The sequence below is a fragment of the Phalangium opilio genome, unplaced genomic scaffold (genome assembly GCF_054372755.1).
Source record: "Phalangium opilio isolate 3A_F unplaced genomic scaffold, DU_Popi_V2 ptg000003l_1, whole genome shotgun sequence".
Classification (NCBI taxonomy): Eukaryota; Metazoa; Arthropoda; class Arachnida; order Opiliones; family Phalangiidae; genus Phalangium; species Phalangium opilio.
Window position 1 is genome coordinate 4,505,090 of NW_028324145.1, and position 27,348 is coordinate 4,532,437.

At 40.6% G+C, this 27,348-nt stretch overlaps 4 protein-coding genes across 9 annotated transcripts in view; 2 read left to right on the forward strand and 2 right to left on the reverse strand.

The window, feature by feature from the left end:
• Positions 1–760: 760 nt before the first annotated feature.
• Positions 761–2,671, reverse strand: mldr (mitochondrial ribonuclease P catalytic subunit). Its single transcript, XM_089836567.1, has 4 exons — positions 1,734–2,671; positions 1,422–1,668; positions 1,203–1,339; positions 761–1,138 (listed from the first exon to the last, which is right to left on the reverse strand). The coding sequence occupies exons 1-4, from the start codon at positions 2,669–2,671 to the stop codon at positions 826–828; spliced, it is 1,635 nt and encodes a 544-aa protein (XP_089692693.1). The 3' UTR covers positions 761–825.
• sll (adenosine 3'-phospho 5'-phosphosulfate transporter 1) lies at positions 2,621–10,839 on the forward strand. Of its 4 annotated transcripts, none has more exons than XM_089836589.1 (4): positions 2,621–2,759; positions 3,299–3,452; positions 7,030–7,633; positions 8,991–10,839. In XM_089836589.1, exons 2-4 carry the CDS (start codon positions 3,323–3,325, stop codon positions 9,481–9,483), a joined length of 1,227 nt encoding a protein of 408 aa, XP_089692715.1. In that variant the 5' UTR covers positions 2,621–2,759; positions 3,299–3,322; the 3' UTR covers positions 9,484–10,839. The 4 variants fall into 4 exon arrangements, with proteins under 4 accessions (XP_089692715.1, XP_089692725.1, XP_089692733.1 ...); XM_089836599.1 differs by lacking the exon at positions 2,621–2,759 and adding an exon at positions 2,954–3,155; XM_089836607.1 differs by lacking the exon at positions 2,621–2,759 and adding an exon at positions 2,954–3,151 and having other exon boundaries at positions 3,298–3,452.
• Positions 10,828–14,663, reverse strand: LOC149717213 (cyclin-dependent kinase 20-like). Its single transcript, XM_089836652.1, has 9 exons — positions 13,929–14,663; positions 13,695–13,731; positions 13,120–13,308; positions 12,643–12,764; positions 12,446–12,508; positions 12,336–12,387; positions 11,565–11,636; positions 11,313–11,468; positions 10,828–10,911 (listed from the first exon to the last, which is right to left on the reverse strand). The coding sequence occupies exons 1-9, from the start codon at positions 14,078–14,080 to the stop codon at positions 10,849–10,851; spliced, it is 906 nt and encodes a 301-aa protein (XP_089692778.1). The 5' UTR covers positions 14,081–14,663; the 3' UTR covers positions 10,828–10,848.
• A 194-nt stretch (positions 14,664–14,857) lies between these two features.
• Positions 14,858–27,348, forward strand: part of LOC149717214 (poly [ADP-ribose] polymerase tankyrase-like) — a 34,577-nt gene continuing 22,086 nt past the window's right edge. For all 3 annotated transcript variants that reach the window (XM_089836451.1, XM_089836459.1, XM_089836468.1), the window contains exons 1-2: positions 14,858–14,997; positions 24,138–24,442. In XM_089836451.1, coding sequence (XP_089692577.1) covers positions 24,332–24,442 — 111 coding nt within the window. In that variant the 5' untranslated portion in view covers positions 14,858–14,997; positions 24,138–24,331. The remainder of the gene's footprint in view (positions 14,998–24,137; positions 24,443–27,348) is intronic.

Genomic DNA, 27,348 nt, shown 5'->3' on the forward strand with positions numbered 1-27,348 from the left:
AAAACCTCAGGGAAAATTCAGGGAAATTTGCGTCAAACAGGGGCCGAGTAATTAAGCAAAATGTTCATAAACATCCGCTCCATAGGATTAACATTACACTAAACTTTGGGACTCATAACTATGGTTACATTGGAGATACGGGGATGTCCTTTGATTATATATTAATAGTCCTATTTGCCCCCCCCCCCCCGCTCCTTCGTTATCATTTGCTCCATATACGGGAAAAACCTGGAAACTCAGGGAAATTTGTTTTCCAAAAGTTGTATGAACCCTGTTTGAAGTTCACTAGATCGGAGATACAATTCAGTGGTACGCGACTACTCGTTAAGTTTTGAGTACGAGACTCGATAACATATTGAAATACTAGAGTATTTTACTTCGTAAATACTCGACAATTCTCGGAGGCTTAGAGCTTTACCAAACGATGTGCTCATTTATTTTGAAAATAACATCTTTAACGTTTAATTGTTCACTAACAATCTTTTAAACTTGCTCATTATTTTCTAGAAATTTACCCAATTAATACTGCACAAGTAAATATTTGGGAGTCGATTTATACTCGAGAATTAATTTGACCTGATATAAATACTTGATACTGGAAAGAATTTTTGATTCTGGGACTCGACTCGAAAACGAAAAAAAACGGGACTCGCAGTCGCATACCACATGTTCCAAAGCACTTACCAAGTTATAACGTGGAAAGTGAGGCAATAATTTTACTAGAACAGTACCACTGGATCAATGATTTTTTTGGACGTAATTTTTACTTTCAAACTTAATCTTTTATTAATTTAAGGCATCCATGTTTTATAAATACATAATAATCTATTTTTTCAGACAAAGCCATAACCTAGAGAGTTTTTTAACATCTTGTTCCGATGTGGGAAAATGAAGATGATCGGAGTCAATAGTTCCTTGACACCTAGTTTCGATGCTACTGGGTCTAATAAAAGTTATTCCATCGGCGTTATTTTCGATCGAAATTTGATGAGATTTAATCCATCTATCAAACAGATCCCTCATTGGTTTATTCTCGCTAAATTTGAACGAATGATCCCTCATCATGTCTATGGAGACGAAATACGTTCTAGGACCTCCGGCAATTGTAGAATACAACAAAAAGGGATCGTCTTTAGATCTACAAAATGGGTAAAAACCAGAAATAAGCGAAAGCACGGCGAATTTGAATGAAAGGAACTGACTGGTTATCGGTAAGGAAGACTTGAGCGAATTTACGAATCTCTTTGACAGTATTCCAATTTGTCATGTGTTTTCTACCGATTAATAGAATACTGGGATTCCGAAATTGATTTTTTAAGAACAATACCATCTTTAAAAGCTTAATTTAAAAAGGAAACATTGTTAATTTAATTTTGCTTGGTCGAATATGGGATATTCATTATTCATGGCTTGCTTATTACCCTTTGCTTGTCAAATATATTAATATAAGCCATATTGAGCCCGTCTACTACAAGATTATAGGGCTTCGCTCTTTTCAAGAAGTTTCTAAAATGATCCATTTCCTCCGGACTCGAATTAAGGTAAACATTTGGTCCCATTATTAAAACCTTAAGCATTTCTTCTTGGAGGGTTTTAAATTCCGCATTAGTTATTTGCAGGCTTTCTAATTCCATTTTACAAGAAGGACAATGAGTGTCCTCTCTATTTCTATATGGTATTGACAAATCAGAATCAGGTTTTCATTAAGTCGAAAGGTGGGTATAAATATTTACATCTGTATTATGTCACCCCTCTTTTTTAAATCATTCATAAAGATATTTTTTAAAATCTCCGCACTTTCTAGAGGAAGAGTTAATTCTTTCTCTCTAGCGAAATTTAGAAACTGTCTTAGTTTCTCCGTTTTTTCATTTAAGTCATAGCCTGATATTGTTTCTAGCCAATCTCTGGTAATGTTTTCTTGTGGTAAGGAATTACCGGAATAAATTTCCTCCAGCATTTTTATACCAAGCTCAAAATCGTGATTTTTGAAGGCCGCTATCGCGACTTTACTCCACATTCCTGAATTTACTCCCTCATATAACTGAGAATGTTGGCGTAAAATACTTAGACAATCTCTCCAACGACTAGTGCGGTGTAATCCGCTTATTATTAATTTACAGAGTTCGATAGAAACGTAAAATTGCTTCGGTATTTTTTCTAGATGAGTAAATAACTCAGTTTCCGCGTTATTTTTACCACAAAGCGCTACGTAATGGCCTAATGTCATAAAGTGTGGTTTTGAAGTTTCTTCTAAGTAATTTAAATAATTTTTGGCCAAATCTAAACGATTATTGGCGGTTAAATTTTGCATTAACATTGTTTGAAAAGTGTCCTCTTTTAAAAATTTCATTGATTTCGTAGCTTCGTCTCTCAATTTTGCCCAATTCATAGAATCTATATCTTTCCTGTTTTCTGAAATTAATTTTTTCATAGACTCTTTCATGTATTCATTTGGAGTTAATCTTTGGTAGGGTGTTTTTGAAGTTACAGGGTTCAATGAGCTTTGATTTGATTGATTGGCCGTATTTTCCACGGGTGGAGTGGCATACTTTCTCTCAATTACTTTTAGTTTCAGTTGTACCAGTGGCGGCGTCAGTAACACCTCTACAATGGGAATGGGGGTAGGTATACCTAGGTACCTCGCTCCACTTTTTAAAACACTTTTCATCATGATGGCCTAATTATGATACTATAACGGAAATTGATCTGAAACATATTTCCTATACGATGTTTGATACAAACGTATGACTTTATTTAAGGTTAGTTCAAATTTATCACTTTTAAACACTTTAAGTTCCAAGCACACTTCGTGACTTATGATTAAGCCTTAACCATCGACGTCGTCGTCGACCTTTGACCCGGCAAGGCTTAAAGGGATAGAAGTAAAAATGTGCTAGACTTTTTTTAATGAGGAAAATCGTAGCTGACATACTTTTTATCTATCTGTAATACCCACTAACGGCCCCCCGGCAAGTTTATTGACACAGCTATGTAAAAAATACGTTTTCTTAGACAATTAGTTCCTGTTTTTTCCCCTGTTAACTTGTTTAATGTCAGGGTTAGTCATAGAACGAAACAGAAACTTGATCTCTTCTTGAAAAGCTGGGGTGTACCTTATAGGTAAAGGTTGGAAATCCAACACAGCTAGTAGGCCGGTAAGAGTGGAAAAACTAGTACATTTATTTTTTGTTATAACTTTATTTTTATGCGTAATTGAAAACGTGTACTGTTTTTTTATGAAACTCGATCCATATGCCATTATCGCGAGCGGCGACTAATGTTTCTATTTTATTCACAGGTATTGTTTTGAAGTCTGTACTTAATGGTTACTACTGATTCGGAAGAGTGGTGGTTATACCTTTTGTTTTTCAATCTTCTTGGATATGCAACCGTTCTTGTACCTGGTGGTCTTTTAATATATATCTTGAAAAGATATAAACGTAGCTATGAAGGTAATATGTTTATTGTTTATTATATTTTCAGGGTTCGAACCCACCTTTAAAAAACCCACGGGTTGTATTGGGTTGTACGGTACCACCTTAAAAAAACCCATGGGTTGTATTGGGTTGTACCCACCTTAAAAAAAGCCCCACGGGTTTTATTGGGTTGTACCCACCTTAAAAAAAAGCCCCACGGGTTTTATTGGGTTGTACCCACCTTAAAAAAAAGCCCCACGGGTTTTATTGGGTTGTACCCACCTTAAAAAAAGCCCCACGGGTTTTATTGGGTTGTACCCACCTTAAAAAAAGCCCCACGGGTTTTATTGGGTTGTACCCACCTTAAAAAAAGCCCCACGGGTTTTATTGGGTTGTACCCACCTTAAAAAAAGCCCCACGGGTTTTATTGGGTTGTACCCACCTTAAAAAAAGCCCCACGGGTTTTATTGGGTTGTACCCACCTTAAAAAAAGCCCCACGGGTTTTATTGGGTTGTACCCACCTTAAAAAAAGCCCCACGGGTTTTATTGGGTTGTACCCACCTTAAAAAAAAGCCCCACGGGTTTTATTGGGTTGTACCCACCTTAAAAAAAAGCGCCACGGGTTTTATTGGGTTGTACCCACCTTAAAAAAAAGCCCCACGGGTTTTATTGGGTTGTACCCACCTTAAAAAAAGCCCCACGGGTTTTATTGGGTTGTACCCACCTTAAAAAAAGCCCCACGGGTTTTATTGGGTTGTACCCACCTTAAAAAAAGCCCCACGGGTTTTATTGGGTTGTACCCACCTTAAAAAAAAAGCCCCACGGGTTTTATTGGGTTGTACCCACCTTAAAAAAAGCCCCACGGGTTTTATTGGGTTGTACCCACCTTAAAAAAAGCCCCACGGGTTTTATTGGGTTGTACCCACCTTAAAAAAAAGCCCAACGGGTTTTATTGGGTTGTATCCACCTTAAAAAAAAGCCCCACGGGTTTTATTGGGTTGTACCCACCTTAAAAAAAGCCCCACGGGTTTTATTGGGTTGTACCCACCTTAAAAAAAGCCCCACGGGTTTTATTGGGTTGTACCCACCTTAAAAAAAGCCCCACGGGTTTTATTGGGTTGTACCCACCTTAAAAAAAAGCCCCACGGGTTTTATTGGGTTGTACCCACCTTAAAAAAAAAGCCCCACGGGTTTTATTGGGTTGTACCCACCTTAAAAAAAAGCCCCACGGGTTTTATTGGGTTGTACCCACCTTAAAAAAAGCCCCACGGGTTTTATTGGGTTGTACCCACCTTAAAAAAAGCCCCACGGGTTTTATTGGGTTGTACCCACCTTAAAAAAAAGCCCCACGGGTTTTATTGGGTTGTACCCACCTTAAAAAAAAGCCCCACGGGTTTTATTGGGTTGTACCCACCTTAAAAAAAGCCCCACGGGTTTTATTGGGTTGTACCCACCTTAAAAAAAAGCCCCACGGGTTTTATTGGGTTGTACCCACCTTAAAAAAAGCCCCACGGGTTTTATTGGGTTGTACCCACCTTAAAAAAAGCCCCACGGGTTTTATTGGGTTGTACCCACCTTAAAAAAAGCCCCACGGGTTTTATTGGGTTGTACCCACCTTAAAAAAAGCCCCACGGGTTTTATTGGGTTGTACCCACCTTAAAAAAAGCCCCACGGGTTTTATTGGGTTGTACCCACCTTAAAAAAAGCCCCACGGGTTTTATTGGGTTGTACCCACCTTAAAAAAAGCCCCACGGGTTTTATTGGGTTGTACCCACCTTAAAAAAAAGCCCCACGGGTTTTATTGGGTTGTACCCACCTTAAAAAAAAGCCCCACGGGTTTTATTGGGTTGTACCCACCTTAAAAAAAAGCCCCACGGGTTTTATTGGGTTGTACCCACCTTAAAAAAAAGCCCCACGGGTTTTATTGGGTTGTACCCACCTTAAAAAAAGCCCCACGGGTTTTATTGGGTTGTACCCACCTTAAAAAAAAGCCCCACGGGTTTTATTGGGTTGTACCCACCTTAAAAAAAGCCCCACGGGTTTTATTGGGTTGTACCCACCTTAAAAAAAGCCCCACGGGTTTTATTGGGTTGTACCCACCTTAAAAAAAGCCCCACGGGTTTTATTGGGTTGTACCCACCTTAAAAAAAGCCCCACGGGTTTTATTGGGTTGTACCCACCTTAAAAAAAGCCCCACGGGTTTTATTGGGTTGTACCCACCTTAAAAAAAAGCCCCACGGGTTTTATTGGGTTGTACCCACCTTAAAAAAAGCCCCACGGGTTTTATTGGGTTGTACCCACCTTAAAAAAAAGCCCCACGGGTTTTATTGGGTTGTACCCACCTTAAAAAAAAGCCCCACGGGTTTTATTGGGTTGTACCCACCTTAATAAAAGCCCCACGGGTTTTATTGGGTTGTACCCACCTTTAAAAAAACCCCCACGGATATATTGGGTTGTACCCACCTTAAAAAATAAAACCCCCACGGATATATTGGGTTGTACCCACCTTAAAAAATAAAACCCCCACGGATATATTGGGTTGTACCCACCTTAAAAAATAAAACCCCCACGGATATATTGGGTTGTACCCACCTTAAAAAATAAAACCCCCACGGATATATTGGGTTGTACCCACCTTAAAAAATAAAACCCCCACGGATTTATTGGGTTGTACCCACGTTAAAAAAAACCCACGGATTTATTGGGTTGTACCCACGTTAAAAAAAACCCACGGATTTATTGGGTTGTACCCACGTTAAAAAAAACCCACGGATATATTGGGTTGTACCCACGTTAAAAAAAACCCACGGGTTTTATTGGGTTGTACCCACCTTAAAAAAAACCCACGGGTTTTATTGGGTTGTACCCACCTTAAAAAAAACCCACGGGTTTTATTGGGTTGTACCCACCTTAAAAAAAACCCACGGGTTTTATTGGGTTGTACCCACCTTAAAAAAAACCCACGGGTTTTATTGGGTTGTACCCACCTTAAAAAAAGCCCACGGGTTTTATTGGGTTGTACCCACCTTAAAAAAAACCCACGGGTTTTATTGGGTTGTACCCACCTTAAAAAAAACCCACGGGTTTTATTGGGTTGTACCCACCTTAAAAAAAACCCACGGGTTTTATTGGGTTGTACCCACCTTAAATAAAACCCCACGGATATATTGGGTTGTACCCACCTTAAATAAAACCCCACGGATATATTGGGTTGTACCCACCTTTAAAAAAACCCCACGGATATATTGGGTTGTACCCACCTTTAAAAAACCCACGGATATATTGGGTTGTACCCACCTTTAAAAAACCCACGGATATATTGGGTTGTACCCACCTTTAAAAAACCCACGGATATATTGGGTTGTACGTACCTAGCTCCTTTTGATGAATTTGAATGCTAGAATAATTGCTTTTTAACTAAGCACTTAAGCAGTGACTTTTGAATGGTAATTTCTACAATGCGCGCAACTGATAAAGATGAAAAACCCAATAAAACCCGCTGGGTTGGATTTTTTGTTAATAAAACTCCGAAACTCGGGTTTTTTCTATGGCCATATATTTTCCTTTGTTAATATTTACAAATGGAAAATTTATAATTTCTTTCCATTTTAGGACGAAGTCTTTGCATTCAAAAATGCATTCGCATGTGTATTGAAGGAGAAGATCCACCACCTTCCAAGCCCAACTTACTGGAATTGGGAGAAGCCGTGTCTGAAGTTACTAAACCCCATCCTCGAACTCCGTTTCAAGAAACGGCTCTTCTCATATTTTGTTTTTGCGGATTGCAGTTTTCCTATCTTACGTGGGGAATATTGCAGGAAAAAATTATGACCAAAGACTACGCGGATTATCACGGAAATTCTCATAAATTTACCGATTCTCAGTTTTTAGTTTTTGTAAATCGTGTTTTGGCGTTTGCCTTTTCGGGGGCTTATCTTTTAGTAGTGCCATTAATTTTTCAACACGCGCAACAACCTCGTCATAGCGCTCCCTTGTATAAATACTCTTACTGCTCCTTTAGCAATATCATGAGCAGTTGGTGCCAATACGAGGCGTTGAAGTATATCAGTTTTCCCACCCAAGTTTTAGCTAAAACATCGAAGATTATTCCCGTCATGCTCATGGGCAAAATAGTCTCCAAAAAAACATTCTCCAGTTACGAGTATGTGACGGCGGCCGGGATATCAGTCGGGATGACCATTTTCTTCCTTTCAAAGTTAGTTGGTCTTTTAAGGCAAAAAAGGATAGCAATTTTTATTAAAGGGACACGTCTTAAAGGAACTGCAAAGAAGGCATCGGCGGGTGGGTAAAAATTATTTGAAATACGTCACAGACATCACGTGATGCCAAGATACAAAGACTCCTCATGGAGTGGAACTGGACATCTAGTCCTTGTTTTTCGAGAGATTGCAGCGCCAATTTCATGAAGTGGTATTTTTCGAAATAAAACGAACTAAGCTATTTTGAACCACGCCTCTCCTCAGTCACGTGCCTCTGACGTATTTCAAATAATGTTTACCCACCCGCCGATGCCAACTTTACAGTCCCTTTAATACCGTTTGCCATCCACTCTTGTGTCCCTTCAAATTTGTGTTGCATCCTTTACTAAAACCAAGAAGTGATATCTAGTTTATTAGGGAGAAGGTATAAGATGCCTAAGTATTCGCGCGCCATAGTCCCAGTCCCCCTTTCAAAATACAAGGGGGGACGTAAAATGAGGCCACTGGGCTATTTCGCCTCTCCTCAGTCGGAAAATACGGAATTTTCGTCATTCGCGTCGTCGCGCTGACGTGAGTTTTCAAGAACCAATGAGATGCTGGTTGTAATTTAGAGGTGGGGATTAACTCCGGACCTACGTTACGTTTGGACTGGAGATAAAGATAGAAATGTGGCGAATTTATACATACCTTCTCCCTAATAAACTAGATATCACCATTACATTAATTAATTGCAGAGAAGCCAACACAAAGGGTGGGAGGTCTCCATCTTAGTCTTAGTCTTAGGTTATTTCCTTTGCGCCAAGAGGCAACGCGAGACGGAGCCCGCGTTCACTACACGAGGGAGGCTAGCCATGGATTAACTAACGCTAGGGATAGTTCGCTCCCCCAAAAAGATAACGCATGCATGTTCCAAACGCCCCCTAGCAGCAGCTACTATCCCTAACAGGAAGTTACAAGAAAATTGGACCAAATATCACGTGGTCTATGACGTCAAAATTGAAATACTGCCTAAAATGGGCAAAAACGATTTATTTTGCCTAGAGATGGCGCTATATCTACATCCGTTTTGGTCCAATAAATTGGGGGAATGAAGAGGGGAATCGAGGAATAATTCGGAACATGTAGCTGGTGATAGAATTACATGGGAAACACGGTTAGTGAACAATCCCTAGCGTTAGTTAATCCATGGGCTAGCCCACTCGCACTGCCTCTACCGGTGTTTCTTGGCGTTAGGCAAATAACCTAAGATGGCGGCCAGTCTCCCATTCTGTGTGTTTACTTCCCTGGAGTAATTAATGGAATGTAATGTAATGGTCTATATTTTTTTACTTAATTTTATTATTTTTATTTTAGAACTTCCACTAACGAGTCGGTTGACCATCAACAAACCACTTTATCCGGAGTAATCATTTTGATTGGATACATGGTCTTTGACAGTTTCACGTCAAACTGGCAAAGTCAACTCTTCTCCGTCTATAAAATGTCTTCGGTTCAAATGATGTGCGGTGTTAATTTGTTCTCTTGCTTGCTGACCTCGGTTTCTTTATTGCAACAAGGGGGATTCCAACGCTCAATCGCTTTCTCTTTTCTCTGTCCAACCTTTTTCTTTGATTGCTTTGCCCTGTCCATTTGTTCCGCTTTAGGTCAATTGTTTATTTTTTATACAATCTCGCAATTTGGTCCCGTCGTTTTCGTGATAATCATGACGGTTCGACAAGCGGTTGCAATTTTACTCTCGTGGCTAATTTTTGGTCATTATATAAATCTCTTGGGATTTTGCGGGATCGCCCTAGTCTTTTTCGCTGTCTTTTTACGCATTTATTTAAAGAAGAAAGGTTTTAAGTGAACGAACTCGCAATCGTATTTTTAAATTTTAAAACATTACGCGCTTTAAAGGGAGGGTGAAGTGGAAAATCAAGTGATTTTTTTTATCGATTCTTCTACTAATTATAAGACCAGTCTGCATAGTCAAACATTCAGGAAATACTTCCGAATGATTTTAAAATTCAAATTAGGTTCAGATTTTAAGGATAATTTTAAACAAGGACTGCCGACCAATCGCGTAACGCCCTGCCTTTTTCTTAACAAAATGCTCGTGGCATGTTCCGTGTCGAATGAAATTTATCACGAGATTTGAAAAAATTAGGCGCGCGACGTGACAATCGTGGCGCGAGACATGGAGCGTGCCACGAGAATTTTGTTAACAAAAAGGCAGGGCGTTACGCGATTGGTCGGACGTCCTTGTTTAAAATTATCCTTAAAATCTGAACTTGATTTGAATTTAAAAATCATTCGGAGTCTGTATTTCCTGAATGTTTCACTATGCAGACTGGTCTTATAATTAGCAGAAGAATCGATAAAAAATCACTTGATGTTCTACTTCACCCTCCCTTTAAAGAATAATTTTCAATCTGAAATTGTTTTCCCTTCGAACAAGAATAGTATTTATTTTATCCTATGCTTTTAGTTATATTTTTATTAGGCTAGATGTGCGTTATTCGCGATTCCAATAACAAAGGCTTAATGAGCGAGTATATCTTATTTAATTAGGTAGAACGAAGAAGCGATATCTAGTTTATTAGGGAGAAGGTATAAATTCGCCATATTTCCAGCTTTATCTCCAGTCCAAACGTATAGTAGGTCCGGAGTTAATCCCCGCCTCTAAATTACAACCACCATCTTACTGGTTCTTGAAAACTCCTCACGTCAGCGCGACGCGAATGACGAAAATTACAGTCATATTTTCCGACTGAGGAGAGTCGGGCGAAATAGCCCGGCCTCTTTTTACGTCCCCCATTGTATTTTGAAAGGGGGACTGGGACTATGGAATACGCGAATACTTAGGCATCTTATACCTTCTCCCTAATAAACTAGATATCGCTTCTTGGTAGAACTAGTACCCAAAATGTGACATAATCTCGATTTTTCTCGCTATTCCCTAATTAAGCCTTTGAATCGTGAATAAGCTAGTTTTATATTTAATTAGGTATCTAAAGAAAATTGCTTTTAGCGTAATCATGACGTAACGAAAACGTTAACGAACAATTAATGAATCTGATTTATTTTTTTTTTCTTTTTCTAATATTTTTTTATCGTCAATCAATCTTTTAAAACGAAGTTATATCCACGCAATGGCTAAATTAAATGTTCGTTAATTTTTATAACGAATAATGTTAAATAAAAAAATACATTTGTTTTACAATTTATTTAATTAATCTTTGACAATGGTACACGCTGGTAAAGGTACAGTGAAAAAATATTCGTGCCTTAACGCCTGAAAAGTTACGTAATTTTATTAAATTTTTCCAGTTCCGTTTAAATATTCTACCAAGAAGCGATATCTAGTTTACTAGGGAGAAGGTAGTTTACTAGGGAGAAGGAATAAATTCGCCACATTTCTAGCAGCTTTATCTCCAGTCCAAACGTACGTAGGTCCGGAGTTAATCCCCGCCGCCTCTAAATTACAACCAGCATCTCATTGGTTCTTGAAAACTCACGTCAGCGCGACGCGAATGACGAAAATTACGTATTTTTATTTTCCGACTGAGGAGAGGCGCAATAGCCCGGCCCCCTTGTATTTTGAAAGGGGGACTGGGACTATGGCGTGCGAATACTTAGGCATCTTATACCTTCTCCCTAGTAAACTAGATATCGCTTCTTGATTCTACATATTACTTGTTCAGCGGTGATTCTTTTATTGGAAGGATATATAATAAGCCGTTCTAATAGGTTAATTGCCACTTCGTCAGCGTCAGGTATCAGGTGGTTTAAAGTCTGCTTTTCAAATGAAGGAAAGGTGATTTTATTGTAATCTGGTAGCTCCGAAACTCCCTGTAAATAATTTTAAACGTTTTCTCAATTTTTCGGCCATTATTATTATTTGGAAAGTCTAGTTTTATTTATCCTGCAAATGAATTTTGAACCTACAGGCCACGTTTCTTCTGTAGGGGTACCCAAAACTTGTATAACTTGAAGCAATTGCTCTATGTCATTGTCACCCTATGAGACAAATCAAACTTTACTTGTTTGGAAATAGAGTAATATCAGCGCTACGTATTGCAACGTCACTCCATAGCGTAATCTCGGTAGAGAGGGGAAAAACCAGTTTATCCCTCCCTTTAGGCGCGCTTTTGTAAGAGGGAATACTGAGCGCGCTTGTTAGGGGGGATGACACAGAGCATGGAGAGTAGTATCGGCGCTATGTACAGCAACGTCACTCCCTTCTATCTCCAAGCTACGTGTCATCCCCCCTAACAAGCGCGCTCAGTATTCCCTCTTACAAAAGCGCGCCTAAAGGGAGGGATAAACTGGTTTTTCCCCTCTCTACCGAGATTACTCTATAGCATTGTCTCCGCTGATTTATTTGACCAGGGATGGATTTAATTTTAGAAGCGGGAATGGAGAACGGTTAGTATTTACTTCAGTCCGACTCATAGCCCAGTATAGAGCCCCTACCACCAACACGTAACGAAAAGTTTAAATTATCTTATTGGCTCACTTAAACTACGTTTTGATGACGTTGCTGACGGGGACGGCTAAAAATACGTAATTCCTTTTTACCTCTGTCGCTATGACCCGCCTCTTCTTTCATACCCCACCGTTCCGTGGAAGGGGGGTCTGGGACTTTGACGCGCGCCCACATTACTCTGTTCTCCATTCCTACTTCTAAAATTAAATCTATCCCTGATTTGACCTTACTCTAAATAATGGAAATCTATTGAATAATTCAGCCAAAATACATCCAGCGGCCCTTTAAATTATATTATTAAGAAATTAGAAATAAGCTTGATTTTGGAAATTTAATGTACCATAAATCAACTCCTTGATCGTATTCTTGGCTTCCGTAAAGCAATTCAGGTGCTCTGTACCACCTAATTTGCAAAAAACAGTAATTTTAGTTAAATTATTGTTTCTTAGCACCTTGATAAAACCAGTAATTTGAATGAGAGTAATAAATGGAACTGATTCAAGGTGCTAAGATAATATAATTTTATATTCAGTTAACCTAGTTGCGACTTGATGGCTATACTCTCTTCCAGAATTTTTATCAAATAATCGAGCTTGACTGAAATCGCCGATTTTTAGTACACCATTATTTGTTAGGAGTAAATTCGCGGGTTTCATATCCTAAATTGTTAAAATTTAATTACAATTAAGTCAGTTAAAGGGGCTTGTAATTAGTTTAGCTCTCTTGCAATTCCCGTTATAATAGACCATTCCATTATTGACATGTGCGAATAGAACTTTATAGGGCGGAGGAGTGCGTCAAGAAGCACCACTAGAGGCAGTGCGAGTTGGCTAGCTTCTCGCGAGTAGTGAACTCTGGCTCCTTCTGGCCAGGGAGCACACACTGTTCTGGCGTTACCTCTTGGCGAGTCGGAAGAGACTCCTTCCGCACCTGCGCGCGCGCGTTGGTTTCTCTACAAGTAATCACTGGAATGGTCTATTGTTGGGAACGGAATCTAATAATGATATTTATTACCCTGTGGACTATTCCATTATCGTGGCAATATTTTAATCCACGCAATAGCATTAAAAATAATTTTTTGATTTTATCAAAAGTCAAATTCCAGTTTGCATCGTAAATCAATGCAGATAAATCATTGGGAACGTATTCCATCACTAAACATAGACAAGATCCATGTGGAAATATGGATATAAAACCAACAACCTATGGTTAGATTGGCAATATATTAATTTTTCATTATTATTATCAGCGAAATCAGAAATCCATTATTTAGTTAATGTATTTTATCTATTCATGGTAAAAATTAATAAATTCACGCTAGAGCCCATGAGAGAAAGGCGAGCAGGAAGGGGAAGTAAATGGGTGATTTTCAACAACGAAATTTATTTAGCTTGAAACCCCCTTTTATATCATTTATCTGGATTCTGGTGGCATTTTTAGTATGGTTTAAATCTACATGGAAAAACGTGGTTTCCAATAGAATGTTTGGAGAAATGCATGACTGCAACGTGTTTTAAGGTTCAAGGAATTGACTACTACAACTAATGGACTTCTGATGAAAACAATTTTTGTCATAAATTTGTGATTACATTTTCATGATCTATTTTCTCCAATATTTTAAATTCCCTTTAAAATTATTTTAATATATTTTATTTTTGGGTTTGATTCAATTCAAGTAGGAAGTAAAATCGAGGGGGCAGATACTCTGCGTGTATACAGCACGAAGTTCAGATTTGACAATGCATTTATTGGATCCCTGATTTTTTTGTTAATCATATCGTTCTCGAGTATATATCCCCTCGAATAATGGGACCCGTTCTTACTGAAAAGTGGCTGGATGCAAGCCTTTGGAATCGAAATTCTTGATTTGAATTTTTTTAATGGCTACAGTTTGTTGAGTAATTTTATGTCTACATTTTAATACGATTCCATGTATCCCTTCCCCTATGCAATGATCCACTAAATAATCATCCATTTAGTGCAACTTTTTCTCTAATTTGTGTGCGGTCAAAAAGCAAAGTGTTTATCTTGAATATCTTCCCTTTTTGGCGCCAAAACTCGGCAGGGGTTCAGGGGTTGAAAGAAGGCTTCGGGGAAGTAAAAGAACTGTGATACTGGGGAAGTTTGTAAAAAAAACTATGGAGCCCGCGCTCTTCTTTTACAAATCTCAAATGTCATTGATAAGCCCATTGAAGCGTGGGCCCCAACAAACATTCACGGTTTCGTCTCTCCCCCTCACACGCTGGTTCCCTTAGCAACTCTCCCCTTAGGTCCCCTACCACTTTCAAATCAACCCAGCATCCCCTGCTACACTCCCGTTAGGCATGTGTCGAGGGCAAGGATTATGAATGAAGCGGGAGTGGAAAGTGTTCTTCCAATTTTGTGTTTTCATAACAAGTGAACGTTTTTAATGCCAGCCTAATCATTATTAGAATGTATGATGGAAACAAAAGTAGTTGTATTTAGATTTCCATATTTATCATGCTCTACTTTTGTTAACGTTCAGAATTACGGATTACTTTAAGTCAAGTAAAGTAATGAGCAGACGACGTAATAGAAAGTTTGTATACACTTCTGCTCCTCGATTATTAAATTTATCATCCTTGTTTATTCTCCACGTCCGTATTTTCTTCGCCTGATCGAGGGCCTCGAGGCAAGTAGGGAGCGCGGCAAACGGAAAGCGCGCGCGCAAGCATATTCTTCCCGCGCTATTTACCGTACAGTGGCGCCCACTATTGCCGTGTTAGGAAATTATTCACGTCGAATAGGCGGTGAAAATGGCCGACTGGTTAGCGGTTGGCGTTATTGTCGCGTCGTGCGAAGTTTTAGTCTATTTGGTTATAAAAGACGATTTACATCTCTGAAAGGATTATTGATTAGCGCTACAAGAAGGTAAATGCCACGTTGTTACTTTTACTTAATTGTTTCATAGTTTCGATAAACAACTATCCTCGATTTTAAACCCGAGAACATACTCCTCCGAAAAATCCTCGCGGGGGAAAAAAAACAATGGTGCACGCAGCTCCAGTATCCGCGTTCGGTTTTCGCTAGCCCGCTCTTCCCCTTGTCACACCAGCCCGCCGACACTGGGGGTCTCTAAGCTAATAAACCTTTGACAAACTCTCGTTTATGCCTTTCATAAACGTTTTATCATAGGCCTAAGCTCAAGTCCCTACGCGAAAGACTCCGTTGGTCCATCTCCTGGTCCCAAACGAATACCAAAAAAAATATTTTTCATTGGAATTTTTACCCTAAACCCGCCAAAGCCGTAGTTATCGAGAGTTATATTTCATTTCTTAGGGTTTTGTGGGCCGGTCGGTAACGAGTTTTCGACGGTCAACACGCAGGCGCTAGGCATATAAAATTAATCATTGAAAAAATTATAATTATTTAAATCGAATTCATTTTTATATCGCGCCGTGGCCTAGAGCCGTCGGGAATGACAATATCAAATTTTTGAGGCCTTTTTTCTCTGTTTTTGAGTAGGGGAAAATGTTTGGGGGCATGTGAGAAGCCGGGCTTTCTCCTCTATTTTCTCTCTGAAGAGCCGCGTTCGTTTTTCATGATTTACTGTACCAAAAATTAATACCCCAGATGCCGGGGGAAAAAAAAAGCCTCAAAACCGATTAATCTGGGACCTTCTTGAGGTTTTCTATTGTGCGAAAAACATATCGGTTTCAAAGAGATAAAACTTGTAAAACAATAAATTTGACGATTACCGAGTGATGTAGGGAACTTCAGAAACCTTGAGGGGGGAATATTGTCAGGGTCGTGACTCGTGTACAACATGGTAGGTTTTAAATTTTTTCCTCGATCTTTCAAATCGTCGGTCGAAAGACCCCAGAAACGCCTACGCGTTTTTGCCCCATTGAAAATAAATGTGTATTGTTTTTGTTCATGTAAATTAATTGTTCTTTTGTCAATTAATTTTGATCTACCTACGCTTAATACACGATACGGGCCGTGTTTAGTTTGTGCCTTTTTTTGCTAGCTGTTTACGTCTTTCCGAGGGACAAGTCACTCTTGTAGTGAGTTATACAAATGTCTCTAGAAAGAACTCGTTAGAATTAGAAATGTACTGTGTGGTGATGAAAGTCTCTTGGCTTCATTAAACGTCATGATTGAATTCAGAGAAATATATTTTTGTAGGCAAAATCAGGTGTGGTAACTGCCCCTCGGTTGTTTCGCAATTACTAGAAATATATGGGTTTAGTTATAGCCGACGTCCATTACCTGTAGTATGTTTTGTCCAATCGCAAGAAATTTAATGAAATTTACGGTAAAATTAGATATTTATGCCTAAAATAGCAGTGCGCACGTTGTTCTTTTACACAATCAAGTTTCTAGGGATTTTAGCTGTTGACATATTTGTTTATAATGAAACACCTCTGGCATTGAATATGTTATTGTCTCTGAGAGAATGCCATGGTATGCCGCTACTCTTATGAGTGGATTGTTTTGGGTGTGGGGATCATCCCTAAAGAACGACTTTTCCCTTCACAAAATAGTGTGTAGTTGAACTAAAGGGGTTTAGAGAAATTTCTTAACTCTGAGAGGATACCATGGTATGCCGCTACTCTTATGAGTGGATTGTTGTGGGTGTGGGGATCATCCCTAAAGAACGCCTTTTCCCTTCACAAAATAGTGTGTAATTGAACTAAAGGGGTTTAGAGAAATTTCTTAACTCTTTAACTGTGCTTCAGAGTTTTCAGTAATTTGTGAGAGCGTATCAGGTTTGGAACTGAATGATCTGAATCGAACAGAACTACAAGATTTTCATTCTGTTGTAGATAGAGGGTGAATTTCATTCACAAATGACTGGCACGCGATTTATTATTTTCTACCCTTACTTGACTCACTTCATTGCTAAATTTCTGAATGTTTGTGAATTAATACAGCTCAGTTTAAATCAGTTCGAAAGAACCCTTTTCTATAGATTCCCCTTACAAGTTTACTTCCAACTTAGTATTAATGAGTAATCCTTAGTATCGCCAGAAGTATATAATACTTCTCTTCGAGAGAAGTGTACAAGCACAAAGCTGGGTGAGTGTAACGTCACTCTTCCCAACATCGGAACACTTAGAGCAAGGTTACTAAACCGAATCACATACGCGATAAATTGTTCCCTCATCATTACTCTACTAGCGTTTAAGTATTTGGCAAGACGCGCTTGTGCATTTTTGTCCCACGTCAAGACGAGGTTAGTGGGATGATTGCTGGGGATTTAGTGCCAAACAACTATTGAATTCACCTTACGGTGCGATGCCCATTTGTAGTTTGATGAGCGGGAAAGCAAACTAAAAGGGGGAGCCTGGGAAGAATGATGTTACATAACTAAAGCATTAAGAGGATACAGAGTGTCATCCTTCTTCCATTATCCCCTTCTGGTATCACGGAAATTTTTTAAAACATCTGGGTAATCTTTGTTGTAGAATACAACCATTCGTGACATGTGTAAATACGTGTTCGAGAAACTTTCGCAATTAGGCATTTATTTAGTTTTTGCGCGCCTGCATAACACACCGCTGCTTAAATATAAGACTTCAAAAGGTGCGTTTCTGGTCTACTATATCATGATAAAAGCTTGAAACCAGAAGGGGATAATAGAAGAAGGATGACACTCTGTATCCTCTTAATACTTTCTGTATCCTCATCGAACTTCAGATGGGCATCGCACAGTGCTAGGGTGAATTCTTCAACTGTTTGGTACTAAATCCTCAGCGATCAACCCACAAATCTCGTCTTGACGCTGGACAAAAATCCTCAAGCGCACCTTGGCAAATAGTTAAGCGCTAATAGAGTAATGACGAGGGAACTATTTATCGCGTATGTGATTCGGTTTAGTAACCTTGTTACAAATGTTCTGATGTTGGGAAAAATCATGTTACAATAACCCCGCTTTGCGCGGTACACTTCCCCTGATGAGAAGTATTATATACTAACAAGAAGGGATATCTAATTTACTAGGGAGAAGGTGTAAGATGGCTAAGTATTCGCGCGCCATGGTTCCAGTCCCCCATTCAAAGGAGGCCGGGCTATTTCGCCTCTCCTCAGTCGGAAAATACGTTATTTTTTCTCATTCGCGTCGCGCTGACGTGAGTTTTCAAGAACAAATGAGATGCTGGTTGTAATTTAGAGGCGGGGATTAACTCCGGACCTACGTTAGAACTGGAGATAAAGCTAGAAATGTGGCGAATTTATACCTTCTCGTTAGTAAACTAGATATCATTTCTTGATACTAATATTATCTTGTAATCCAAACGGATGAGAATTTCATCGCCAGATTATTTCCAAGTTCAGAATCGCGTTATTTCAGGGAATGGACTTCGGGTTATGGTGTACCAGGTTTTATTGAGAACCATTGCTCAAAAACAGATGCTAAAGGTCCATAAATATACAGTAACTTTCGTCTTCAAATGACCGTAATATAAACCATAGGGGTAGCCTGGGTAGGTAACTCGATACTCGCGATTCTCGTTTAGTTTTGTCATTCTTTTGCCTGTCTGTAAAAGTTAAATACTTTTTTCAGAAATATTAGGGAAATATCCCATCTGTTGTGTATATTTTCCATTTTGTTAGATTGGTTAATCAAAAATTACAGTAAACTATCAGTTTAGTTTAAAATTATGTTTCAGAGGCAGGTCGTGTAATTGCGATTCACCTAGAACCTGAAATGTGGACTAAAAAAGGTGTTAATAAACATAAAGTCCTCTGTTTTATGCTACAAACAAAACCGTCTAGACCGCCTGTAGAGGTCCTCCAACTGTTTACCAACTCCGAACGTGTTATAGCGTGCTTTGTGTTAAACCCTTAATGTTTGCAGTACATGAGCTATGTCCCATAAGTTTTTCATGAAGTGACGTCGGTGAAACGTCATAGTTTCTCGTAAAGCGAAGCCTGGTGAGGCGATGTCAAAACCTTAGTACAGACTAAATAGGAAGATGGACTGCAAAATTGAGTGTAGTCAATTGTCGCTTGCCGTTCTCGAACTAGCTCTAAGTAAGTCTCTAGCCAGTGTCATACTTATGGAACATATCTTATAAATAAACTTATAATTTACTGGCGATTAAAGACCTAAACTAGCTCTAGATTTCAACATACTTTTCTTTCTCTGAGAGGAATCGCGTAAAATACTGCAATATTATCTATGGAGCTAACTTCTCCCTAGTAAACTAGATATCGCTTCTTGCTCTAAGTCTCTAACATTACGAAGTATAGGTAGTGTCATACTTATGGAACATATCTTATAAACTTATGATACTTGCCATACTCTTTTTACCGGCGATCTATATCGTTTCTGATAATTTCATCTGGAATTTGACTTAATTTACTGGCGATTAAAGACCTAATGGTCTTAGTGCTCAGGGATTATTTTGGCGCAACTGTTATGTTCTTATGGTTTATTCTTTGTGCACTATGTCTCTCTGACTCTGACCTTCGGTGGTAACGGGTGGTTGGCCATAATGTCTTTTTTCCGCGGTTAATTATCGCGTGATAATTTCTCTTTTTTTTTTTGCGAGACGGCGGCGACTTAAGGACAACACACGTGAAAATTAATGTTTTGGTAAACAGTAGAATATGGTTTTAGCGCTTTTAAATACACAGAGCCAATGATTTTTGGGTCTTAAATCAAAACACGCGAATATATCATAACGTGAATTAATACATATTAACCCATGAATGTGCACGTTATCAGGGATAGATATAATTTTAGAAGTAGGAATGGAGAACGGTTAGTATTTACTTCAGTCCTACCCATAGCCCAGTATAAAGCCCCTCCCTCTAACACGTTACGAAAAGTTTAAATTATCTTATTGGCTCACTTGAACTACGTTTTGATGATGTTGCTGACGGGGACGGCTAAAAATACGTAATTCCTTTTTACCTATGTCGCTATGACCCGCCTCTTCTTTCATTCCCCTCCGTCCCGTGGAAGGCGGTCCGGGACTTTGACGCGCGCCCAGATTACTCTCTTCTCCATTCCTACTTCTCAAATTAAATCTATCCCTGTTAGCTTTCAATTAGAGGAGGAGCTAAGATTCGTGAGATACTTTACACGGCCATACTGATGGATCGAATGCAGAGTTAAAGCTCCCCAAACCATTCACGTTATAAAATTTAAGAGAGTGTGATGTACTACTCTTAAGGGACTGCGGGTGGGTAAAAATTATTATGAGACACCAAGATCCAAAGATTCCACGTGGAGTGGGACTTGACACCTAGTCCTTGCTTATCGCGAGATTGTAACTCCCAATTCCCCAAAGTTTTAGATTTCGAAATAAAACGAACTAAGTTTCTTTGAACCACACACGCCTCTCCTTGGTCACGTGCCTCTTAGGTATAGGGACTTGGTAGAACTACGTCATGCGCTAAAAACATACCGGGAGGAGGGGCTTAAATAGCTTTCATTCTGTAGAAAAAAAACATACCATAATGGCGCTGGGGGTGGAGCTAAACCCGAATTGCCAAGTCCCTATTTCAAATAATTTTTAAGCACCCATGGATGCCTTCTGTGCAGTCCCTGTAAGTGTTGCCTATCCCATTTTTACATCGAATACGCTTATATAGACCGTTTTCTAGGTAGGCAACCCTCGGTATTGGGACTTACAAGGGGGGTTTGATCCATTGCCGTCTCTGCGCAGCCTCAGGATTTCAAAACGTCTAGAGCGCAGGCGCCAAAAAGCGAGATGGAAGACAGAGTTTCACCCCCGCCCCTTTCCCTCTTAGATTAATCGAAATGGTGTATTGGGTTCGCGAAAGCAGTCTAATATAATGTTAGCAAGATTTCATAGAACTTGTCCTTTACTAGTATTCTATTTATTGAAAAGCGGATCTCGTATAAATTTCTCATTATATGGATTGGAAGGACCGGTAACGGTAATGAAGACTGCATGCTCCCGACCGCTTTTGAATGTTGCTTGTCTCCGACTGCCGCCACAGACTCCAATCAAAATCGATTGTCAGTTTTACATTTTTGTTAACCAACTTTCGAGGAACGTGAAAAATACGTATACTTGTTGAAAGTATTTGTACCAGAAACAAGCGAGGATTAGCAGAGATTTTTCTCATTTGTTTTTGTCGATGGTTGTAGAATTATAGAAATGGAATTTTGCGTGGCCTTGAGTGTATGTTTATGGGTTTGTTTTGCCGTTTGTAGCACAAAAGTTCGTAGATAAAAACAGAAAGTAAACTTCGTAGTTGCCGTAGACGCCTTGTAAAATGAGAAGCAAACGACGCTCCTCTCAACCGCTTCACGAACCAAAATAATCAGGGAAGAATTTTTTTTTTAGGTCAAAGGTTTATTGAAAATAGTACTCTATGGTGGCGATCCAAACGTTAATTCTTGTTACTAGCATCAGCAACTTATTACGAACTTTCTCCTAATGTCACACCCACCTATCTCTTACATCGGTTTTGGCGACCATATTGGAAGTCGTCAGTTCAGGCCATAAAATTTAGACTATTAATATTGACGTCTTGCTCCCGTAGCTCCTCCCCTCTCAGTACCACCAAGAAGCGATATCTAGTTTATTAGGGAAAAGGTTTAAATTCGCCACATTTCTAGCATTATCTCCAGTCCGAACGTAGGTCCGGAGTTAATCCCCTCCTCAAAATTACAACCAGCATCTCATTTGTTCTTGAAAACGCACGTCAGCGCGACGCTAATGACGAAAATTACATATTTTCCGACTGATTAGATGCGAAGTAGCCTGGCCTACTTTTACGTCCCCCTTGTACTTTGAAAGGGGGACTGGGACTATGGCGCGCGAATACTTAGTCATCTTATATCTTCTCCCTAGTAAACTAGATATCGGTTCTTGGTACCACTCTATATGAGCCTATACAGTCATGTTCCCTGTGCTACGATCGTGATGGTAATCATACGCAGAGGGGGTCGACACTGTTCTGAGAGGTTAATTGGCGTTTCTCATATTACACGGCGCGAGCAAACTTCAATGAAGTATACTTTTTGTTTATGATAATGTCTATGAACTTTGGGTGCTCGATAAACAAGAAGGTTCATGTGATCCACTTGTGGGATAAGAATGCAACTAGACCCCTGAGGGTTTCGTTAGATGAGGTTAGGGTAGATTCAGTGGGGGAGGGGAGGTCAGGTTACCGTCTTGTAGCCGAAAAGATCCTCTACCAGCTCCTACTGGGGGATAAAGTTGTTGATACTAATATTCTTTACCCGGGATTTTATGGTATCGTCCGATCGTCGCATTTACCATAGCTAATCGAATAGAGAAAGCGAGTCTGTTCATGTCGTAAATCGCGACGACTTTTCTTAACTATAACCATATCCTCCTAAATCATGCCCTCGGTGGACAGAGACTGCTTGTCTTTATGAACACCGTTGCAATCGGACAAAAAACTCCAATCTCGGATTATCGGCCAAAACATTATTGAAAGGGTACCGATTTCAACTGAACAGGAATATCCAATAAAGCTTTAATTATTATTATTATTATATTTCTTTCTCTGAGAGGAATCGCGTAAAATACTGCAATATTATCTATGGAGATAACTCTCATTTGTACAAAAAAAAAGTGAATTAATTATTTTGATCGAGAGGTTTCTAAACATTCCGGTTTAAAATTGAGTACGAATCAAAATGTGTACAATATCGATCTTTGTAGCACTTACCTCAGTGTAAAATTAGTTGTTATACTAATAGCAAGGATGCCCATTTCCGCACAATTTTCGAGAATCATAGTCCAATTCTGCGCAATTTTTTGGCCCGTTTGCGCACAGTTTTTACATATAAATTTTAGTTCTATCTTTTTTACCCTAACCCATTTCCGCATGGTTTGGTTCGGTTAGGGTTAGTATTTTGTTAGGTTAGATTTGGTTTCTTTAGGTAAGGTTAGGTTACAATAGAGGCTTGTGAATTGACCATTGCAATATCACTATCGATATAGATAAGTATATTGATAGACGTAAGCATTAAAACAAGTGTTTTTATTTAGAAAAATTAAAAGATGTACTGCATTAAAAATCGCCTCAGCATTTTTTTTTAATTAATAGTTCCATTTTCTCATGAAAGATCTCTATGTTTAACATCGAAATGTTCTATTTGGACCTCTCGATCCATAACGGTTGAAAAGTTTTTCGTGTAAACGCGACTTTAGTCCGTTGAGTGCCTTAAGTTAAAATCATACCAATCCAACACTTTTATTCAATTCCCTTGTCCTTGTTCTTACATAGCGGCAATTCTTGCCAGGAAATTGCTCATTCCATTTTCACCCAAAACCCCAATCTACATGGTGTACCAAAAAGTATGGTAGGGCCTAAGCGCATTGTGTTCCATGGGCGATTTTGATTCAAAAATGCCCTAAGGGCCACACTAAACAAGTCATGATTAGAGTACTTTACGAAATGACCCCTTAAATTTAAGTAAGAAACTGAACGACAATGTTAAGGAGCCAGTAATAACTTGGAAACGGTTGTTCTTAGTGTCAACTGGGGTGGCGTAGTGGTTAACACTTTCGCCTCGCATCCAGAATATGCCGGGTTCTATCCCGGACTGTGGCACTGGGTGAAAATCTGGGAACAAATACTTCTGCCTAGAGTTTGCAAGTTTTCTCCCCAAATGTTAAAAGGAGTTTTCCTCCGCGGTCTAGCCCTGTTTGGCCTTTCCATCGAAACTTGCTGAGGTTAACGGTAATGATTAGTATAAGGCGCTGTTGGTTAGCTGTGGCATAGGGGCCACATTGTAACGGGACCCACCTATAAACGAGCCACATGGACATCCCTTCTTTGACTAAGTTTATATTATTATTATTATTAGAGCAAAATGTCATGGAACATTTTTGACTCTAAATCGTCCTTATAATATATAATAGTCCTACCACCCGTTTTGGAACACAATGTTGTTGGGAACGAGCCTTCCCTAAAAAACTAGCATATAATAGTTATGGTTACAGTAAGATTTATAGGTTTCGCGTACTACTTTTATGAAAATAAGGTTGCTTCTCCCAAAATTTTGAGACCATTTCTATGGCTACAAATTTCTTATTTCTTATTTTCAGTGAATTGCTCATCGGCGGTTATTTTTTGTTTGGTACATTTTTGCGTGTTCGTTTGATGGTTACAAATAAAAAAAAACTGATGGTGTGATCCCGCAAATAAAGTCGAGAGTGAATCAATATATTGGTTTAAAAGGATTGAATGTGTTTTCGGCACACCCGTAAAATCGACATAGTGTCTTTTTGGATGAGAAGGCATGGACAGCAAACCAGGAAAACAACAAACCAATGGTTGCGAGACAGACAATGTTGTAAGCCCAAATGCCAGAGTTTCGAATAATCCCCAGTCTGTTAGCAACCATGCTCAGGTACTGGTAACGCTGAAACATTTTTTTAAAGAATTCACATATTCCCCCTTTTATTATTATTATTATTGTTGATGAGGAGGGTACGCGCCCTAGCACCGATGCCAAAGGCATATTGTGCATCCTCGTAATCAGGCCTTGAATAGGCCTGTAGCTGCAGCGTAGCTAAGAATTCGCTCCACCGTGAGAGAGGAGACCCTCGAGGGTTCCAGGGTGTGTGAATCAAAATATTCTAATCTAAGCGAGGCGAAGTAGTCGCACTCGCAAAGTACGTGGGCGGATGTTTCTTCCATCTCCTGACACGACCTACAGAGAGGGTCGTCGGCAAAACCCATCAGATGGAGGTGCCTATTAAGCCGGCAATGCCCGGTCAAAAGACCGGTGGCCAGCCTAATATCCCATCTGCCGAGCGAAATTAGGTCCCTAGCACGAGACCTGCAGGGACCATCGACAAACAACTTTGTCTGTCTCTGGCCCTCCATGCTGTGCCAGAGCTGATTTTGTATGACAGTCAACCTGTCATGCAGACACCGTTTGACGTGCCTGTAGGGGATGGGGACGGCCGGCTCCGGCCCCAAGAGCTTGGCCTCCGCACCCCTTTTCGCAAATCTATCGGCTTGCTCATTGCCATAATATCCGCTATGCCCTGGCACCCAGTACAGCAGAACCCTGTTGCAGGATGCCAGTCGCGCTAGCAGGTCGAGGCAGCTACGCACCAGTTGAGAAGAAATCTGACACTGGTTCAGAGCGTTCAGGGCAGCCTGACTGTCAGAATAAATTCTCACAGTCCGTCCGGTATACCCTTTGTTAATACAGTAATCTGCGCAATAACAGATCGCGGCAATTTCAGCCTGGAACACACTAGCGAAGGTGCCCAGGCAAGCAGAAAAGCCGACCCTTGTGGTTTGACAGTAATAGCCGGCGCCAGCGCCGGAATCAGTCTTGGAGCCATCGGTGAACCAAATGGTTTCACCCCCAGTGCCAAGAGGCAGCAGGTTAGTCCACTCTGCCCGACTGGGGAAGTGGATACTGAATGGCTTAGTGAAATCAAAACTGGTGACGGTTTTGTCAGAGCACATCGTAAGCGACGGCTCAAGTGCGGCGTACTCCCGAAAGAGCTTCGTATGGCTGTAATCCCAAAGTCTTGGAACCCAACAGCCACTAATGTTGAGCCTGTAGGCTCCCATGACAGCCTCCTCCTCAATGAAGAGATGAAGAGGAAGCATGTCGAGGAGCACCTCCAGGGAAGCAGTTGGGGTCGATCTCATGGCCCCCGTAACACCAATGCAGGCAAGCCTTTGAAGCTTGCGCAGGGCAGCCTGCACCGTCTTAAGCCGGACCCTTGTCCACCAGACAAGTGCCCCGTAAGATAGTATGGGTCTGATGATCCCAGTATAGAGCCAGTGTACAGCCTTGGGGTTGAGGCCCCAAGTCTGGCCGACAGAGCTCCTGGTCCTCCAGAAGAGCATCTTGGCCTTCTTAATACACCGATCAAGATGCGGCTTCCATGTGAGTCTACAATCAAAAGTCACCCCCAGGTATTTCACCTCGGAGGACTTTGTCAGGACCTGGCCAAAGAAAGAGATATCATTGAACAGATCCTTAGTATTCTTCCTCGTAAAAGGAACAAGGACAGTTTTATCAGGATTAACGGTGAGGTTAACCGCCTGACACCATTGCTCCACGCTAGAGAGAGCAGATCTCATAAGCGCGGTAACAGTATCCGGGAACTTCCCCGTAAAGACTATCGCTACATCGTCCGCATACCCGAAGCAGCAACAGCCCCCAGCACCCCCGAGCCTCCCCAGGAGCTCGTCCACCACCAGGCACCACAACAGGGGGGAGAGCACTCCACCCTGAGGGCAGCCCCTGCTGGTAGTCACCCCTAGAGAGTCCCCAAGGAGGGACGCCGACACCTCGCGGTCGGTAAGCATGGACTTGATCCAGCGGCCAAGAGTGGCGCTGATGCCAAATCTCTCAACAGCTTCAGTAATAACCGAGCTAGAGACCTTGTCAAAGGCCCCCTCGATATCGAGGAAGACAGCCAGTGAAATTTCCTGAAACTCGAATGCCCTATCCAGGCAATTCGTAAGGCCGTGAAGGGCCGTCTCAGTGGATTTGCCTTTTTGGTAGGCAAATTGTGAAGAAGAGAGAGGAGTTACCGAAAGTACCTCGTCTCTGATGTACCTGTCCACCAACTTCTCCAGAATTTTGAGGAAGAAGGAGGTCAGGCATATGGGTCTAAATGCTTTCGCCTCGAGATAGGAAGCCTTCCCGGGCTTGGGAATAAAGATGACCCTAGAGCGTTTCCAGTCACGAGGTATGTGACCGAGAGCAATGCAAAGTCTGTAGATCTTGCATAGCGGAGAGGCGATGTGGTCTAAGCCCTCCTGCAAAAGCAGAGGGAAGACCCCATCGGGTCCCGGAGACTTGTAGGGCTCAAAACAGTTGACAGCCCACCGAAGCTTGGGAATCGTGACAACCTGTCTGGCTACAAGCCAGTCTTCCCTCTTAGCCCTGTACAAGACAGGGTAGAGAGAGTCAGGGTTTGTTGGATTAATAAAAGTAGAATCAGGAAAATGGACCTCCAGCATATGCTTGAGAGTCTCAGCCCCAGATTTAGTGTACACACCCTCCCGTAGCTTAATAGCATTAAGTCGATGTGTGCTGTCGTGCGCTAGAATCTTCATGACCCTAGCCGTGGCAGGGACATTGGAGATTTGCTCACAGAAGGTCCGCCAGGAGTCCTTCTTAGCAGCTCTAATGGCCCTGTTGTAGGCGTTAAGGGACTGCCTGTATCCAGCCCAGTCACCCGTGCGCTTGGCTTTGTTAAAGAGCCTGCGCGTGTATTTACGAAGCCGGCTGAGATCCGCGTTCCACCAAGGGACAAGCCTCGAGCGGTTGACGGT

What these genes read in the sequence shown, in the direction of transcription:
- LOC149717213 (XM_089836652.1), bottom strand. Translation starts at nt 14,080, where the DNA reads ATGGATGATTATTTAGTGGATCATTGCATAGGGGAAGGGATACATGGA. An exon ending in TTGCATCCAGCCACTTTTCA is followed by an intron (nt 13,732 to 13,928) that starts GTAAGAACGGGT and finishes ATAATTTTAAAG; the next exon opens with GGAATTTAAAATATTGGAGA. An exon ending in AAAGAATCACCGCTGAACAA is followed by an intron (nt 10,912 to 11,312) that starts GTAATATGTAGA and finishes GTAACTTTTCAG; the next exon opens with GCGTTAAGGCACGAATATTT.
- sll (XM_089836589.1), top strand. Translation starts at nt 3,323, where the DNA reads ATGGTTACTACTGATTCGGAAGAGTGGTGGTTATACCTTTTGTTTTTC. An exon ending in ATATAAACGTAGCTATGAAG is followed by an intron (nt 3,453 to 7,029) that starts GTAATATGTTTA and finishes TTTCCATTTTAG; the next exon opens with GACGAAGTCTTTGCATTCAA. An exon ending in ACCATTTTCTTCCTTTCAAA is followed by an intron (nt 7,634 to 8,990) that starts GTTAGTTGGTCT and finishes TTTTTATTTTAG; the next exon opens with AACTTCCACTAACGAGTCGG.
- mldr (XM_089836567.1), bottom strand. Translation starts at nt 2,671, where the DNA reads ATGATGAAAAGTGTTTTAAAAAGTGGAGCGAGGTACCTAGGTATACCT. An exon ending in AGGGGTGACATAATACAGAT is followed by an intron (nt 1,669 to 1,733) that starts GTAAATATTTAT and finishes AATACCATATAG; the next exon opens with AAATAGAGAGGACACTCATT. An exon ending in ATATATTTGACAAGCAAAGG is followed by an intron (nt 1,340 to 1,421) that starts GTAATAAGCAAG and finishes TTTTAAATTAAG; the next exon opens with CTTTTAAAGATGGTATTGTT.